This window comes from Tachypleus tridentatus, chromosome 12, assembly GCF_004210375.1.
Source record: "Tachypleus tridentatus isolate NWPU-2018 chromosome 12, ASM421037v1, whole genome shotgun sequence".
Lineage (NCBI taxonomy): Eukaryota > Metazoa > Arthropoda > Merostomata > Xiphosura > Limulidae > Tachypleus > Tachypleus tridentatus.
In genome coordinates this window covers 76,218,838-76,238,637 of record NC_134836.1, presented here as the reverse complement: position 1 = coordinate 76,238,637, position 19,800 = coordinate 76,218,838, and the positions used below count along the sequence as shown (strand labels likewise).

Here is a 19,800-nt window from a genome sequence, read left to right as displayed (position 1 = left end):
ATTCAACAAACAAACACCTTGATCTGGCCTGTTCATAGTTCAGAATAACTGGTCTACCAGTTACAATATGCAGAGTTAAGGAGACGTTAACAACATGGGAGAATACGAAATTTAGGGATAGTATGGATACCTTAAAGAGTTATTGACAAAATGGCGGGAGTACAGAGATATGGATAACACTTGAGAATCAGAACCAATCTAGATACTAGAAAAACGTTTCCATTAGACGATGTGCATTCCTTAACTTCACGAAATTTGTATCCTGTGCACATATAAATTTACAATAGGGGTCACGATTTTCCCGTTTCGCCCCCCCCTTTCTTCTCACGGAGAACTTTATTTTTCTCCATTCTCAGGATGCAAATATGACGACATGAATACGTCACACGCGGATTTAATGCACTGGAGCCATCTGTGTACATATAATAGTACTATCTATTGTATGTCCATATGAAAACTTCGCAATGTGTGGATGGATCTTCACCGAAATTTATACGGAGGTTTATAGGTGCATGGAGAAATACACACAAATTTTGCATTTTGCGGATTTTATGAGTATTTTTATCACTACTTCGCCTCTGTTGATGGATGGATTTTCACCGAATTTAGATTTGTTAGGTCTATGAGGAGATACATGCATATTCATGGTTTCACATTTTCTGTTTTGCCATTTTTATGGGCGTTTTCTTGTGTTTTTATTATATATAAATGTTTGTTTTGTTTTTTGAATTTTGAAAGGGCAAATATGTTTGGTGTGATGGGGGATTCGAACCCGCGATCCTCGGATTACGAGTCGAGTTCTTTAATCAACTATCATTTTACATAACTTCCGTCTATGGTACGGCACCCGAGCTAGTAACAAAATAATTTGTCAGGTTAAAACAGAATATCAAATAATATTTTGATTGTTAAGTGACACTAATCACTGAGAAAATTCTAAAAAAGTTATTCGATGACTGGTTTTCATGCTATAGCCAATGATAATAGTATTGACCGTGTTATTCTATACAAATTTCAGTCTCTCTTATCTACGTTCAGTATTAAAATCTTGTCAGGACAGTTACCATACATATATGAATAATAAGACGCATCATTGTATTTGAATTTAAACAACAATAACTCTGTTTATGGCTACAGGGTAATCATCTTTCGTTTTTTTCTAAGCTTGTTTGTTTTTTGAAAATTTCGTGTAAAGCTGCACGAGGACTATATCTGCGCTAGTCGTTCCTAATTTAGCAGTATAAGACAAAAAGGAAGGCAGCTTGTCACGGCCACCCACCGTCAGCTCTTGAACTACTCTTTTACAAATGAATATTGGGATTGACCATAACTTTATATCACCCCCCAGCTAAAAGGGCGAGCTTGTTTGATATGACGCGGATTCGAACCAGAGATTACGAGTCGAGCGCCCTAACCACTTGGCCATGCCGGGCCTGTTCTTCTAAGCAGGACCCTCGGAGTTATAATGCTAAAGTCCGGAATTGGATTCACTCCGGTGGATAGAATGCAAAGGTTACGCGCTAAAAGTACTTTCAAGACAGTTACGTCATGTTTCAATTGGAAGGTTGACTGAAGCGTGAAAAGTATAGTAAAATTATTTATAAACAATTATTTTAGAATGACTTATTAAAATGCCAAATACTTCGCCATGACGGTTTTAATTCCAAGTGAACCTCTGAGGAAAATATTCAATATTTTCAATAAAATACGTTGATAGTTTGATACTGATAAATAATTACCAAGTTGTGAAAAAAATACTATTTTGTTTTGTTTAGTTTTGCTACCGTAAATATGTTAACTAACGCGTTGATTAATAAACCCCAAAGCTAATGGCTGCTGATAGTCATTAAATATTTTATCATATAACTGTGCACCATAGAGTGAAATTATTTAGTGATTAAATCTTAATATTTTGGTCGAGATACTCCAACCGTGGCTCAGCGGAGAGTCTAAAGGCTTACAACGCTAAAAACACGTTTTCAATACCAGTGGTGGACACAGCACAGATAGCCCACTATGTAACTCTTTCCTGAACAGCAAATGAAACAGGTAAATTGTCGAGATTGTGGAATACAGACTAACTGTGGTAACGTCGAGGAAATAGAATACAACAGATTTAACGGAACCCTAATCGGATATTTCACATAATCAATAAATACTCTTTTAAAACGATGTAAAGCTGATGTATAAGTCAATAAGTAAGAGTTTTGAAACAGTATTTTTAAAAGCAATTATACTGTTATTTCTTCATTGCTTTTCATATCTTTCATTAACTCGCAAAATATAGACTGTCATTTAGAGCAATAAATAAATTAATATCTCGAATATATTTTATTGAGTTCCTTTAGGAAACGAAAAATAAATAAATATAGTATCCTAAAGTTGAGGCTTGGTGTCAGAGACATCTTTAGACAGTTTATCAAACAACTGTCGGCGGACTCAGCAGATAGCCCGATGTGGTTTTGTTATAATATGAAAACACACACACACATACTCAAACAAATGATTTGCACTTACTTTGTTCAAAATAACATTCGTGACTGGTTCGTCACACATGACGATGAAAACCGTTTTTTTCTTTCGTATCAAAATATTGGACGCCTGGTGGAGGAAACGTTCAACTAACAGTTGGTCAGTAGAAAGATTTTTCACAAAAATACGGACATTCTTTTGGAGGTTATTCACAGTCACAGTTCGACGTGCAATCTTAAGTGCTTCTAAAAAATAAAAAAATAACAATTGTATTTAATAGAGACAATAAGATATCGTAAAGCAGGTAGCGAACACATTTAAATACGAATGTATCAATTACAAATGTGAGAATCAAATTTATAACGAAATACAAAAATATTTATTGCGTACACATGTATTTATTATAACTATTTTGTGATTTCTTTTGTGTGACTCATGCACGAAGTATCTATGTTTCGTAACTTCTACTATTGTTTTAGCTTAAACGAGTACAGTGACGTATTAAAATAATTAAAGTGCGATAACACCGGCACTTATTGTTGCAGAGTTTTACACTAAAGGTAAAATCAAAGTGTTGAATTTTAATATGTGACAAGTGTAACAGTGATTTGTGGTGAAAACGAAGCATGGAATACACCAACCAGGATGGTGGCCACAAAATATTAGGTAAAAGAAATAGAAACAACTGTCCATAGTCCTTATTAAGCTAATTTAATGTTTTAATTTGGAGTAATTTTTCTTGACACAATTGCTGCTCCATGAACATTTGGCAAAGGCAGAACTTCATATGAAATACAGAATAAGTTGTAAGATAATTGGTTGATCGTTACTCGCTATTCCTTGTTACATGAGTGCTTAAACTGAAATATAATTGGTTGTTTGCTATTTATTATCCCTTGGTAAATCAATAAGCTGAAAGATGATTGGTTGATTGTTGTTCTTTTGAACATAAAAGTCAGAGACACTCTAAATTTTTAACCAATATTGATTATTAAGGACATCAGCCATGAGAAAACAGCTTCTGTTTGTTGGCAAAGATCACACACAGAAAGAACCACGAAGAGAACAGACGTATTTTGTAAAAACTGCTTTAAAAAAACAAATTTTTATGACTTTGAAGAATGAGCAAGGTAAATATCTAAAATTTACTAAATTTTCTGTTTATGTAAACGTAATAGAAATGAAGGGTTTAAAACTTACCATGCAAGGTGTCGACAAGAATTATCGCGTTTACCCACGAACATTCCTTGCAAATCGACACGGCAATATCACTGGTAAAACGCACAACGTCTTGGTGAGAGGCGCTGGGAAATGCGGTTTGTAGTTGACAGATGGCGCTGGATCCTAAACACACACTGAGCGGAAAATGTTTTAGTTCGGCTGCTATAAATTGGGAAAATTTCAGGGTAGGTAAGTGTGCCATCAACACCAGCATAGTAGGGTTTTTCTGAAGTAAGGAACACATGCCTGGGAAAACAAAGAAATGTGTCAGTTGTAACTGACAGAATGCACATAACATGAATTTGATAAATAGCACAAGCGACAAGAATTTGAATAGTAACATGAGCGACACCTATAAATCAAATTGACCGATAGCTAGTCATAAGATCGATAATTGTGGATATAAAAGTTATTTTTACTTTTTGTTTAGAATTTCGCGCAAAGTTGCACGAGGGTTATCTTCGCTAGCCGTCTCTGGCTTAGCAGTAATAAACTAGAGGGAAGAGAGCTAGCTAATCAACACCACCCACTGTCAACTTTTGAGCTACTTTTTTACCAACGAATAGTGGAATTGACCATCACTTCATAACACCTCCAAGAGTGGAAGTGTGAGCATGTTTGGTGCGACGAGGATTCGAATCCACGACCCTCAGGTTGCAAGTCGAGTTCCCTAACCACTTGATCAGGCCGGGACAGGATGTTAAAGTAAGAAAATATCTGATGAAGTGGACAACCGTGCAAGGACTAGTGGTCCATCTTTTATTCCTTTCGTCTATTCTTCACTTACATTTTATAGATATGTTTATAAAAATATAATATAAATCAGACATGTTCCTTGATAACCTGGCGTGACTAGCACATTGAATAATCTGTTGTTTAGAACTATGGAATATAACATAGGTTAAACTGGATCGTTTAAAACCTCTCAAACTATACAATACGTTAAACTGGATTCTTCAAATCTCGTCATGTATACAATAAATTAAACTAGATTTTTTAAAACTAGTCTTGCTATACAATAGTTTAAAATGGACAGTTTAAGACCCGTCGTGCAATACGATAGGTCAAGTGTGTGTTTTCTTATACCAAAACCACATCGGGCTATCTGCTCAGCCCACCGAGGGTAATCGACCTCCTGATTTTAGCGATGTTAATCCGTAGACATACCGCTGTATTCGCGGGGGGCGCGATACGTCAAACTGGATTGTTTAAAAATCGTCATGCTATACGATAGGTCAAATTGGATTGCTTAAAAACCGGCATGCTATACGACAAGTTAAACTGTATTGTTTAAAAACCGTCATGATATACAGTAGATCAAACTGAATTGATTAAAAACCGTCATGATACATGGTAGGTCAAACTCGATTGTTTAAAACCCATCATGTTATTCGATAGGTTAAACCGGATTGTTTAAAACTAGGTTGTTTTCTGAAAACGCCTGAAAAATTATCTTTTTATGTCTTCATATATTTTATTCTACAAAATGTCACGGTCTAAGTTTCATCAGAAAATAACAAGTGTTAGAAGTTTATTCTTTACACTTTTTGTTCCCAAGATTTCACACAAGATGCTCAGAAAAAGTATTTCACAACAACAACAACAAAATAAATTGGTAGCTGTAGCCAATAAAAACAGCGTACGAACACAGGAGCTCCGCCTTCATTTGACGCATCTCCGGGTATTTAATACTCGCTTGCATCAAACAATATTAGTACCTTCCAACATTTTAACTTAAGTTATCAAATCTTATGGTAAAAAAAGACGAATCACAAAACTTGGTGGTTGGTGTGATGTCATACCCCTACAATACTGGTAGAGTCATTTAGTATACAGTGTAGTATAGGGATAACACTGTTCAATATTTAATGCAATAGTGTTACCCCTACACTATTCAATATTTAATATTACAATTGAACATACACAGTGTAGTGTAGGGGCAACAATGTTCAATACTTAACATTACAATAGTACATATACAGTGTAGTGTAGGGGTAACACTGTTCAATATTTAATATTACAATACTACATAAAGAGTGACACTGTTTATTATTTAACATTGCGGTAATATACAGTGTGGTGTAAGTGTAACGCAAGTTAATATTTCAAAGTACAGTGTTACACAGTGTAGTTTAAGAATAACATAGTTCAATGTTTAGCATTACAATAGTAATACTATTACCAAAAACGCTATGTTCAGCTGTGTGAGCAATATAAACTCGACAGTTAGTCTCGTTATTTGGTTAAAAGTAGTTGTTTAAGTGGTGAGTCCTGCTAATTGGTTGTTAGCAGTTCTAAATTAAGAATAACTATGCTAATGAACCTCGGGGATCTTTAACCTGGTCACTAACCTTTGTATTATACGAGGTGATGCTCCTATTAAGGACATCACTAACAATTAACTGCTTGGTGTAAAGCTCCAGAGACAACATTTTTTAGCACAACAAAAAATGTTTAAATGTTTACAATTTCTTCAGTTGAAGAATTCCGAGCTATATACTGTAGTTAAGCATCTTTACCTGTTAAGAAATATCCATATTTAATAACTTGTTTTTTGTTTCTTTGATTTTTGGTAATTACTGGTTTATTTTCTCCACATAACTTCTACGAACATATAGAATAATATAGCAAGAAAACCTTGTATTCTAAAGTTACATTTTCTATGAGATATTTACACAACGTAGCGTGAATGTAACACAGGTTAATATTTCACTTTACAGTAGTACACAGTGCAGTACAAGTGTAGCACCTGATTACCCAGTGTAATTTATTAAATGTTTCTATAATTAGGTCTTTGTATTTCTCGCAAGTGAATATACGAAACTAAAGTTTTCAACGTTCTCGAATGTGAACATGCGAAGCATTTACACCAAACTTTTTGTATTGATTACAACAGCTCAAATTTAATAAAGTTTCGTCACGAAGAACCGAATATTGATCTGCCATTCTATAGTACTTGTATGACAAAGTTCATCCTTCTAAAGGTTTTACGTCGTGACTCGATATTTCAGTCTTGTCCTGGAAATAGCTTTAAACTTATTGACCAAATTTCCAAAAGTTTTATCGGAGCAATCTTACAAAACGCACTTTCTGTAAAGTCTAATTGTAGGCCGTGAATTATTCTTGTGAAACAACTTTACACTAAACTCAATAAATCGTTTCACATAATAATTAACTTTAGTTGTAATTATTTTTATCGTATTTTCTTATTTATGAAATAGGTTTCACAAATTATGGTTTTAGATGTTGTTGTTGTTTTTGCATCTAAAATGCAAAGTAGGTTAAGGCTCACGATCCTGTAATTCTATAAAACATTATAAAACTATATAAATACACGTGTCTGATATAAGTTGTCTGTACTAACTGTGTGTTGTCTGGTAGCTAGCGTTCTGGGCTGTGAACTGTAGTGTCTTTACAATGTTACATCGAGATAATACTTAAATACAGATGCGAAACGTGAATACTAACAAAGTAAGTCGACAGAAAGGTTGAAGCAGTCGAAATGTGGTTCATAAAAGTAATTCTGCGAGAAGCACGAGCTAACGAGAATGAACAAGTAATGGTACAACACAGCACGAGACGAAACATCATTAATAGAATAAGTAACACAAAAAATAAAGGTGGCTGACTGACTCACAAAATGCTTAATAACAGTGAATGTCAGCATAGAAATATTAAACATTACCAGGAAAAACAGGGAGAAATAGGAAGGCATGACCGTTAATGCCTGCATACTGACGTAACAGTGGCGAAGAAGTATGCCACCGAAAACGCTATGTTCAGCTGTGTGAGCAATATAAACTCGACAGTTAGTCTCGTTATTTGGTTGAAAGTGGTTGTTTAAGTGGTGAGTCCTGCTAATTGGTTGTTAGCAGTTCTAAATTAAGAATGGCTATGCTAATGAACCTCGGGGATATTTAACCTGGTCACTGACCTTTGTATTATACGAGGTGGTGCTCCTATTAAGAACATCACTAACAATTAACTGCTTGGTGTAAAGCTCCACAGACAACATTTTTTAGCACAACAAAAAATGTTTAAATGTTTACAATTTCTTCAGTTGAAGAATTCCGAGCTATATACTGTAGTTAAGCATCTTTACCTGTTAAGAAATATCCATATTTAATAACTTGTTTTTTGTTTCTTTTTCGGCAATTACTGGTTTATTTTCTCCACATAACTTCTACGAACATGTAGAATAATATAGCAAGAAAACCTTGTATTCTAAAGTTACATTTGCTATGAGATATTTTAGTGTATCTCGGTTTTTTAAAAGCAAGTTATTAAGGTAAAAACTAAAAGTATTCTCTGAATTTTTGGAAACATATATGTTAAAAATAGCTCCAAATTACCTCGGACACATACACGATAAACACAGGTTCAAATTACCGCTGAAACATATATGATAAAGAAAGGTTCTAATTACTTTTTAACTATAATTTTCTGTGATATTAAAATAAGTTTTATTTTTTTCCATTTTGTAATTACAATTCTATTGTAATTTTATGTAGAACTTCCTTGTTGTCAACCCGAATATGACCTAAGGAGGTCAACACGTTCTTCTTGTACTTTAGCTTCCGTAACATCCGTCTCTATAATGCAGATGGCAAACCTATAGTCACTTTTTATTATCTCTCTAAAGTAGCGACACTTGTTTCTAACATAAAGCTGCATAATGAGCTAACTGAATTTTATCATTTACAGGGATCGAACTATGAATTATGGGACTACCGTTATCCTTATAATACATTCTCGGCTCCAACGCACAAGAAATGATCTTGCGAAGGCCCGGTATTGCCAAGTGTGTTGAGGTGTTCGACTCGTAATCCGAGGATCGCGAGTTCGAATCCCGGTCGCACCAAACATGCTCGTCCTTTTAGCCGTGGGGGGCGTTATAATGGGACGATCAATCCCAATATTCGTTGATAAAAGAGTAGCCCAAGAGTTGGCGGTGGGTGGTGATGACTAGCTGCCTTCCCTCTAGTCTTACACTGCTAAATTAAGGACGGCTAGCGCAGATAACCCTCGAGTAGCTTTGTGCGACATTCAAAAAACAAACAAACAATGATCTTGTGACCAAGGGATGCGAACCACGGACCCTCAAATTTAAAGTTTGGCACGATAACTACTAGGGCCCTTGTTGGCATAATAAGGGTTATCTGAACTTCACAACCAAGTTGTAAACGTTGATAACTGGTTTAATTACGTCACTTAGGAATATTCTTATCATAGAGTTAAAAATTTGAAAACATAAAATCCATAGTAGAAATACTTACATTACTATACATCTTCTAACCTGATACAACACATGAAATTATAAAGTAAATAAACAAACGTCTTCTACACGTTGTTTAACTTCAAGTTTTATTTAATGATGTTTTCAACTTCAGGTCTTTATCAACTATTTTATTTGATTTAGGTTATAGCATGGCATTAGTTTGTTTGTTTGGAATTAAGCACAAGGCTCCACACTGAGCTATATGTGCTCTGCGCACAATGGGTATCGAGACCCGGCATGGCCAGGTGGTTAAGACGCTCGGCTCGTAATCCGAGAGTTATGGGTTCAAATCCCCGTCACACCAAACATGCTCGCCCTTTCAGCCGTGGGGATGTTATAATGTCGAATCAATCCTACTATTCTTTGTTAAAAAAGTAGTCCAAGAGTTGGCAGTGGGTGGTGATGACTAGCTGCCTTCCCTCTAGTCTTACACTGCAAAATTAGGAACGGCTAGCACAGATAGCCCTCGTGCTGGTTTGCGCAAAATTCAAAAACAAACAAAATCCGCTTCCCTCCCCCTTTCTCCCCAATGGTTCAGCAATATGTTTTTAGGGTGGCGAATGCACTAGTGATGCTCCTAGGTTTTTAGTTGGGTTGACGTCCTATTATTGTACTGGCAAAGAAATATGGTCTATGTCACTGTCATGCTCTTTGAACCTGTTTAGGACAATACCAATCTGAAAAGTAGTGTATTTATAAGTGTATAGTGTGCAATACTGTGAAATGGAACAATTAATATCCTCGACCTTTCATACGTGGTGGCATTATAATGTCAAATCAATCCCACTATTCGTTGGTAAAAGAGTAGCCCAAGAGTTGGCGGTGGGTGGTGATGATTAGCTGCCTTTCGCCTAGTCTTACACTATTTAATTAGGGACGGGTAGCACAGATAGCCGTCTTGTAGCTTGCGAGAGATTCAAAAAACAAAAACAAACAAACACAATGGGTATTGAAACCCAGTTTTTAGCAGTGTGAATCCACAGACATACCGCTATGCCATTTGGGACCCATGACTTCAGCCTTTTCAAAATTAAACTTTTGGTCAAATTAAGTTTGGTCTTTTCGAAGTCATTAACGTTACAAAAGGGATTATAGCGTATCGTATAAAACAGAGCATAGATATATGTCACGTGGTTAGAAAAGCAAGACTCGTTTTTAATATGGTGTTCGATTTAGTTATGATTAATTAATTTTCTAGAAACTTAATAGAAAGATGGACGCCATCTGCCACAAAATACAATTTTATTTAGTATTTTTAATAAATATTTTGATGTATAGTTTTGCAATGGAAAAATTTAATTACCTTTCCTTGGAATAAAAGTTATTCAACATCGATAGAGTCAGAACTTACGAAAACCAATATGCGAACAAGACACTGTTAAACCATGTCATGGTAACAACGAGAACGTCAGTCCGGCGAGTTTGTAGCATTTCAAAATGAAATAAAATGATTTCCGCTACATTTGTTAATTTAAAAACCATGTATAAGCGCGTAGCCTATTTTACGGTCGAATACTGCTTGAGAAAATAAACCACAATTCTTTAACCTACAGCGGAATATTTCCTGATAGAAAATGGATGAAAAACTCCATATTTTTTACTTGGAACATATCTGTAATCTAATTTACAAGTTGAATGTTGACGTCACTAGAAGGTGGCTGGGTTGGGTTTTCAATACTATATTAATATTTTTTAAAACACAACCAAACATTGTTCGTATGTTTAATTTAAAATTATTTTCACTATAATAATTATGCTATTGCTCTTTGCTAATAATATGAATGTCAAATCAAATATTTTCGAATTATTCGTAAAATGTATGTTTACTTCATTTTGTCACAAACGTATCCTTAAGACGCACCACATATTTCAGATGTTTTCACTCAAGTTAACCAAATCAACACAAACATATCCTTATAACGTACTAAAAAGTTAATATATTTTCATCCAAGTTAACCATGTAAACACAAACGTATCTTTAAGATGCAGTAAAGAGTTCAGATATTTTCAACAAAATTAACCAAGTCAACTCAAGCATATCCTTAAGACGCAATGCTAAAAATTTACGTCTTCACCCGAGTTAACTAAGTCAACAGAAATGTATCCTTACGACGCACCAAACAAATTCAGATATTTTAATCCAAATTAACCAAATCAACACAAAGATGTCTTTACGACGCACTAAAAAGTTCATGTATTTTCACCCAAGTTAATTAAATCAACACAAACATATCCTTACGACTCACTAAAAATTCATATGTTTTCATTGGTTACTAAGTGTGATTTTATTCGTACGTTTACTTTAAAGCACTGTTATAAATTAGTTACTTTTATTTATACCAAATTTGAAAAATCTTGTTAATTCCACTGGATCAGCATTATTTCCTACTGACATATAACACTAAATATTAGATTTCGATACATGCAGTAGGCATGACAAGAATAAACCAGTTTTGTGCTTAATAACAAACAAAATGATCAATAGCTAATGTTGGTCTCGTTTCTATTGTTTCATAAAAAATCGAATAAGCCCACAAAAGGTAATTTGTATTGTTTTTCTCATAACAGGTACTTAGACGAAACTTCTGAAATTGTTCTATATTCGTGGGTTCGAACATCCTTGCCCTTTCAGCAGTGGGGCCGTTATATATTTCAGTCAATCCCGCTACTCATTAGTAAAAGAGTAGCCCAAGGTTTGGCGGTGGGTAGTGATGACTAACTGCTTTCCCTCTAGTCTAACACTACTAGGGACGGCTAGCGCAGATAACCGTCGAATAGCTTGAATCGAAAATCAAACCATATCTTATCTGAAAATGGTTAAACTAACAGCCAAAAATGGAGTATGGGGTCACACATGCACCTGACCCTTCCAGATTAACAAAGACATAAAACCTGGTCATATTTGCTTTTCTTTTTTTTTAAAGGTCGACATTCACATGTTTAAAACCATAACGCATTTAATAAAAATAGAATTTAATCATATTTCAAGCTCAATACAACATTACTCGTGAGGTTCACGCTGTACGCATAGGTCTTTAAAACACAGTTCTTCTAAACCATTAATGTACCAGATATAGTAGGTCCATGAATTTGTTCGATATTCAGCACTAGATAACATCTAAATGAACTACAAATTTTATTACACAAAATACTAGAAACTTTACTGTTAATATCACTTATTTATCTAAAAGTATGTAGTTCCTTATAAAATGGAAAACTAGTAGTTATACCGAATGTTTTTATCGGTTCTTTATAGTGTGTTGTCGCATACAAAAAATTAGTTTTACTCATTATGATGTTATAAGTGGATACCTCCTATAGTGAACAGTATAAAAAATAAAATGAAAATTTGTTTATTAATTGGAATAGGCATAGAAATTTCAAAAACTTTTGAGTTTGTATATACACTTTTCCCGTGTTATTTTTATAAATAGAGCCCGGCATGGCGAGGTGGTTAGAGCGCTCGACTCGTAATCCGAGGGTTGCGAGTTCCAATCCCCGTCGTACCAAACATGCTCGCCCTTTCAGCCGTGGAAGTGTTATAATGTGACGGTTAATCCCGCTAATCGTTGGTAAAAGAGCAGTCCAAGAGTTGGCGGTGAGTGGTGATGACTAGCTGCCTTCCCTCTAGTCTTACATTACTAAATTGGGAACGGCTAGTGCAGGTAGCCTTCGAAATTCAAACAAACAAAGATTTATATATCAGCAAAGTTTGGTTTAAATTGGCCTTGTAGACACATGTTCTTTAAACGTTTGGTTTATTCAAAAACAGCCAAAGAACCATATAATGTGACATAATTTTCATTGCCTTGCTTGCTTTGATTAAGAATCTTGTTTGGTTGCTCATGGTAGTAAAAGAAAAAAAGCTAGATCAAAAGGCTAGTTAATAATGGTAAAACACTAGATCTCTTGACATATAGACATTAGTTCCTGTTAAAGACAAACAGTCCTCCTGTTTGGACAGAAGTCAATCTCTTGTGAATGATACTAAAATCTAGGATTCTATCCCCACAATGGGCATAGCTCTAAATTGAACAAAAATAAGACCAACTGTCTAAAAGTTTAGGTCTCTTAGTGGCTCAACGGTATATCTACAGATTTATACCATTAGAAACATGGTTTCAGTACCTGTGGTTGGCAAAGTACAGATAACCCTTTGTGTAGCTTTGTGATTAACAACAAACAACAACTAAAGTGCAAGAATTTTATCGTTAATGTCTTCGGTTAATGTTCACCTTCATTCCGTACACATGCGCACACGTCCATTCACACGTGTATATAGTCTTGGCCAAAGTGTTTGCATATGTAATTGATATAATGGGACATGTTCTATGGACATCATAAACGATTTATTAGCACAACAAATAATTTTTTCAGACACCTGTAAATAGATGTGTAATTCATCATTTCACCTATCACAACAAAACGTTACCAAAACTTATATAATGACAAAATATAACATCAAATTATTATAAGCAGCATTTGTACCTTTATGTCAGTTCATATGAAATATTCAATAGTTGGTCAGTCCTCTCCATACTCTAGTAATTTCCATAGGGTGACATGGCATACTGTTGATAATGTTATTGATGTAATCCACCATGGTTTAATTCCAACTTGTCACTAGAGCACGCTGCAATTCAGCTACAGTACCTATTTAGGGTCGTGGTTAGCACTTTTCTAGCTTAGTTCTACCTAACGATTCTTAATGGGATTACATGTTCGACCCTTTGTTGGTTAATGGCAATCGTTTAACGTCCTCCTGGTTAAGATGATTCTGTACAATACATGCAGCATGGGCAGAGACATTGTCATCCTGAACCACAAAGTTATTACCAAACATTGCTCCAGCGTGTGGCCTAGATATCATCTCCATGTGATGCCTGTAGGAAGCGTTCTTGACGTTACCCTGGAGGATATAAAGAGTAGCTTTTCATAATGATAAATAGCTGCCCAAACATGTACTGCACCACCACCTGTGTGCTACCTATGATAAACTCAGTATTTCCCTATCTGTTCTCCAGGGAAATGACGAAAACGAATCCTGCCATTAGCTTTAACAAAGCAGAAATAAGGCTCATTTGAAAGGATTATATGTTATCAGTGTCCTAACTGTAAACTGGCATGTTATCTTGCCCAAGTAACACGATGATGACGGCAAATTCCAGTCAATATTGATTGACAAATAGCCTTTCTTGGAAAATAACTTTGTTTAGTCTCCTATTTACCTTTCTTCTGGATACTCTGTTTAAATGTTGTAGCAGTCCTAACGTGCTGTGGAACATATTTCAACCTTGGTATGATAGCTTGATCAAAACAAAATCATCTCGAGCAATAGATTTTCAGCAAACTTTCCTGGGACAATTTTTCTGTAGTCCAGTGACGTTATATATTTAGATTTTAGGATTATGAGTACAATAATTTGTCCATACCTTACTATTCTGGCAATTTCCGTCTGCTTCATAACATTTTTTATTGCTGAACAGTGGAATAATTTGACGTCCTGCTACGAGGAATGACTCTGCACCAAATTCAGAGAAACTGTCCGAACAAAACGTTAATCTATTTCGAAAAAGATTACACCAAAAGCACACCCTTTTGTTCTAAACGGGTGCATATATGTTGACAAACAACTAATAAAAACAACTTATGCAGATCAGAGTAATAACTCGTAGATGTTTGTCCAATCAAAAGCTACTTTCTCTGTTAGTACTTCGTCAGTTACTTAGTACCTACTTCACGTATGTGGACAATAACATCAATATAGAACAATATGCAAACATTTTTGCCAAGATTGTATGTGCATACATAATTTTATACATCAAAATGCATATAGTACATTCTAACTAAAATGTATATATATAAAACAAGAACTGTTTGTTGTCACCCTTAAAGATATCCTCAATATTACTGTCACATCTCACTGAAGAGGTCGTCAAAGCACCAAAGGGCCTAGCTCCTTGTCTCCATGATTCAACTTCTACTTTTAAATCACTTACTTCCTTGGAATCGTCTGGGCAGTGTTCGGTGAAAACACCTTTCATGAAAATAAGATTAAAATATATCAATTATATGATTGTAGTTATATCTTCTAAAAACTAAGGAGTTAATAGCTAAGTCAGTAGTTTATGATATAAACGTGTCAAGTTTATCAATAAAACCAATACACAACAACTAAATAATGAAAGTCGATTTCCTAAAAAAAATGTTTTTTAAAACAATCCATTTCCTAAAACGACGCTTCTTTAATCAACAAAAATATTCATGGTGCAACAACTGTTTGCAAGAACCCAGTCGTTACTGAAATAAACAGAAAAGCAGCTATCGTTTCTAATTGTATGAACGTTTAAACAGTTGCCACTACAAGAAACAAGAACAACGATTAATTAATCTATCAACAAACAAACCGGTCGCCACTGAGAGAAACAGAAAGACCTTCCACTAATAAATGCAACAGCAAGAAAACCGGTCGCCATTGAAAGAAGCACTTTAGGAAAGCAGAAATAGAAACTCGTAACTTTTTGTGTGATTAGGCTTAGGCTTTTAGTAATTATATCTTTGTCAAGATTGATGTGTTTGATGGAATTAGAAATCAGGAACCTTCTAGAAACAAGCATGGAAAATTAAAACCACTAGTGAAGTACAAACACAACATGTAATGGTGGTGCGTTTATTTGTTTTATAAATTTCGCACAAAGCTATACAAAGAGCTAGCTCCGTATAGCCGTCCATCTCTAGCTCCGTATAGCCGTCCATCTCTAGCTCCGTATAGCCGTCCATCTCTAGTTTTGAACTGACAAACTACGAAAAATACACTAACCAAGCTATACAAAGAGCTAGCTCCGTATAGCCGTCCATCTCTAGTTTTGAACTGACAAACTACGAAAAATACACTAACCAAGCTATACAAAGAGCTAGCTCCGTATAGCCGTCCATCTCTAGTTTTGAACTGACAAACTACGCTATACAAAAAATACACTAACCAAGCTATACAAAGAGCTAGCTCCGTATAGCCGTCCATCTCTAGTTTTGAACTGACAAACTACGAAAAATACACTAACCAAGCTATACAAAGAGCTAGCTCCGTATAGCCGTCCATCTCTAGTTTTGAACTGACAAACTACGAAAAATACACTAACCAAGCTATACAAAGAGCTAGCTCCGTATGGCCGTCCATCTCTAGTTTTGAACTGACAAACTACGAAAAATACACTAACCAGCCAACTCAAATATGCTGTTCTCTGATTGAATAGTGTGATGTGTCCGTCACTGACACTGCGCAACCCCCTCCGAACCCTACCGAACAATGAAACCTTGGATTCACATTTGGCAGTGACTGCTGTTAACCACAACTCTCTTGTCTCTAGTATATCAATACAGATTTATTCAGAGATATCCATTTGTTTAGCTGTAGCAAGCCTAAGATCATTGAAAAGTTAATGTTGTGAACTCGTAAACGCTAAACCAAATTTAAAAATGAAAAATTAATTTATTTGACATCTGGTGAGTCGTAGAAAACTATTTGAAACACAATTAAAATGCTATACTTGAAGGTTATATTTTATCGCACACAGGAACTTGAGGTTTTCGTTTGTTTCGTTGAAGATAAGCACAAAGCTACACAATAGGTTATCTGCGCCTGTGCTCTGCCCAACATGAGTGTGTAGACCCGGTTTCTAGCATTGTAAGTCCGCAAATGTGCCGCTGTGCCACTGCAGGAGAGGAGTCATCTGTAAATGTAATTTATCGGAAATTCTTTTTTTTATAAAATAAACTTCAGAATAAAATTAAGAAAAACATTACAGAAGGAAACATAAAGACAGAAAAATGTGTGTTTCTCTCTTTTAAAACACTAGTCTCTAAGATTATATATACAAAATACATCAAAGTCATCAAGCTAGCCCGAATGTACAATTCTTAAGTATAATATTCTACAAAGTGAACAAATTTCAACTGTGAACTTATTTCCACCTGGTAAATAAAAACATCCTTTCTGTGAATTAGAACGATTGATTATAAAAGTGTAATTTTCCATTTGTTCTTCTCCAGCACTACAGTTTACTGTAGCCCAAGTTTCGACAAATAATCTCAGGGTCCCGGGTTCGAATCCCCGTCGCACCAAACATATTCGCCCTTTCAGCCGTGGGGACGTTATAAGTGACGGTCAACCTCACTATTCTTTAGCAAAAGAGTAGCCCAAAAGTTGGCGGTGAGTGATGACCAGCTGCCTTCCGTCTAGTTTTATACTACAAAATTAAGAATGGCTACCGCAGATAGCCCTCGTGTAGCTTTGCGCAAAAACATGCAAACGAACTGTCTACTCCTCTTTTCTGACAACTCAGTGATAATATAGAGGGTTTATATTGCTATAATTCGGGGTTCGATACCGATAATAACATATAGTCCATTGTGTAGCTTTGTGTTTAATAATAAACTAGGTAAATGTATTTTATTACTGACTGCTCCATTAACATCAGGTGTAACTAACGTTCTAGTCATGTTTATTTCTTGATGGGTTGGAAAGCTCGAGAGAAAACACAACATGAAGTTATAATAATAGATGTACAAGTTTAATTAAATATATATGTTTACATTTTTCCGTCCCGGAAAATTGCAATATGATGGCCTAGGGGTCATTATTAAATTGCACATTTCTTTCTTAGTTTAAAAAGTATTGGAGTCGTATAAGTGAATGTAACACAAACACAGACGCCATCTATCTCAATTGCTTTAACCAGAGTTATCTTCCACCATTAATAATTCTGCAGTATTAAGTTTCTGAATAGCAACACATGGTGCTCCAAAGAGAGTTGCCCTACTAGTTACTCAAGGGCAAAATATAAAGTTTTAGTATTCTAAAACTTCTATTTGGTTATTATCAAGTAGAGATCAAACAACTACTACGATTTATGTCCTCGGGTGGGACAGTGCTACGTTTATGGGTTAATAACACCAAAATTTGGGGATTGATTCCCCGCCTGGACACAGCAAATAGCCCAATGTGGCTTTGCTCTAAAAAAAAAAAAAGAGACACGACCTCTTTGGGCTCTTTTGTGAAGGAATTCTGTTTTCCAATGTTTACTTTTGAGTGAATTTATAACTTAACTGTCAGCAAAAACAAAATGCTTTCCAAACTTTGTTAAGATTAGAAGTTTTAAAACAATCAGACAACTAGGTTTTGTCTACAGTTCTACATGTTTTGGTGATACAGGCATAAAATAATCAAATCTATTCTAACAACTTTCAAATACTGCATTATTAGCAGAAAAACTCGTTTCATTTCGAATAGTTGTAATGGATTCCTTAAGGAACAACATAACTTGTGAGCTATAAAACATCAAGCTATTTCCTCAAGCTCAAATTCAAAAGAATAAAACTTGTGAGATATGGAACACAAATCTGGTTTTTAATAGCTACAAGTTAAGAAAACAGCTTGTGAGCTATGAAATATAAATTTGATTTTATTAGTAGCTATAAGTTGAAGCTAAGAATAACACAAATTGTGAGATGTAAAACATAAATCTGGTTTTTAATAGCTACAAATCCAGTTAAAAACATTTTCTAGCTCATATATTCGATACTGGTTGCTGGGCGTCATTACTGGCGGTACCAGTGTTGGTTTGTAGTATGACATATGTTGAAAATTTTGTTTGTTTGTTTTGGAATTTCGCACAAAGCTACTCGAGTGCTATGTGCGCTAGCCGTCCCTAATTTAGCAGTGTAAGACTAGAGGGAAGGCAGCTAGTTATCACCACCCACCGCCAACTCTTGGGCTACTCTTTTACCAACGAATAGTGGGATTGACCGTCACATTATAACGCCCCCACGGCTGGGAGGGCGAGCATGTTTGGCGCGACATTCGGATTACGAATCGCACGCCTTACGCGCTTGGCCATGCCAAGCCATGTTGAAAATAACAGCTTAACAGAATTATAAATGTTTGATGCGGTAGTTATGAGTTCTTACTTCATCTAATAAGCAAATCTCACAGTAAACATCGGTACTATAATAAAATATGGGAAATTGTTGACTTCCATGTTCTGGATGAGAATGTGAATGTGTCTATGTGACTGATTACACGTCAGGTAAGTGCGTGCGTGATTAACTTTGGCATGCGAGCAGGTCCAAACTGCACGTCACGACGTTTTAGTGAGTTACATAATAGATAATAAATAAAATTGTAAAATTATATAATTTTAAAGTTCTTCATTTTATAAAGAAATATTTTGAAACAATTTCAAATTCCCCTAGCGGAATAATTTGGATATTTCTTCTTGAGCAGACTCCCCTTCAAATTTGTTTTTTTGTCCATCCCTAGAAATTTACAAAAAGTATTCTTTGTAATTTCCTCATCTATATTCTGAAGCTATATTTTATATTATTCAGTCATGTGAGGCTAAAGAGCAATCAATGAAAATTCAGAAACCACTTTCCACGCCTATCTCTGCCATCCTCTAATTTATAATTTGCTAATAGATTTTTACGATACCAACTGTAATTAAATGTATAACCAATGAAAAGTCAAGATTTCAACTGATTCATTGCCATAGTCGTCATACCACGTGGGTTAACAGACAATTGACAATTTGGTTTGACGTGATAAAAAACAAACAAACTGCAGCAGCACCCACTGGGAAGAATAGTTGAATTTGTAACTGCTCCAGTATCGTAGTTGGAGATGCTCGAGTACCTCCACTGGCAATTTAGTATTGCCGGTACCTGTTACAGACAGTAAATGTAACGACGTTTGTTCACCTACATGTTAAACGCTTGACACGTTCCTGGGAAGTAACGATCATTTTTTATCTATGTATCCGAAAATAGATCTT

At 35.3% G+C, this 19,800-nt stretch overlaps 1 protein-coding gene across 1 annotated transcript in view; it reads right to left on the bottom strand.

Moving 5' to 3' along the window:
• LOC143233677 (glutamate receptor ionotropic, delta-2-like) overlaps window positions 1-19,800 on the bottom strand; it is a 63,593-nt gene that overhangs the window by 38,893 nt on the left and 4,900 nt on the right. The window contains exons 2-4 of the mRNA XM_076470163.1: window positions 14,859-15,008; window positions 3,673-3,939; window positions 2,518-2,717 (exon numbers count right to left, since the gene is read on the bottom strand). Coding sequence (XP_076326278.1) covers window positions 2,518-2,717; window positions 3,673-3,939; window positions 14,859-15,008 — 617 coding nt within the window. The remainder of the gene's footprint in view (window positions 1-2,517; window positions 2,718-3,672; window positions 3,940-14,858; window positions 15,009-19,800) is intronic.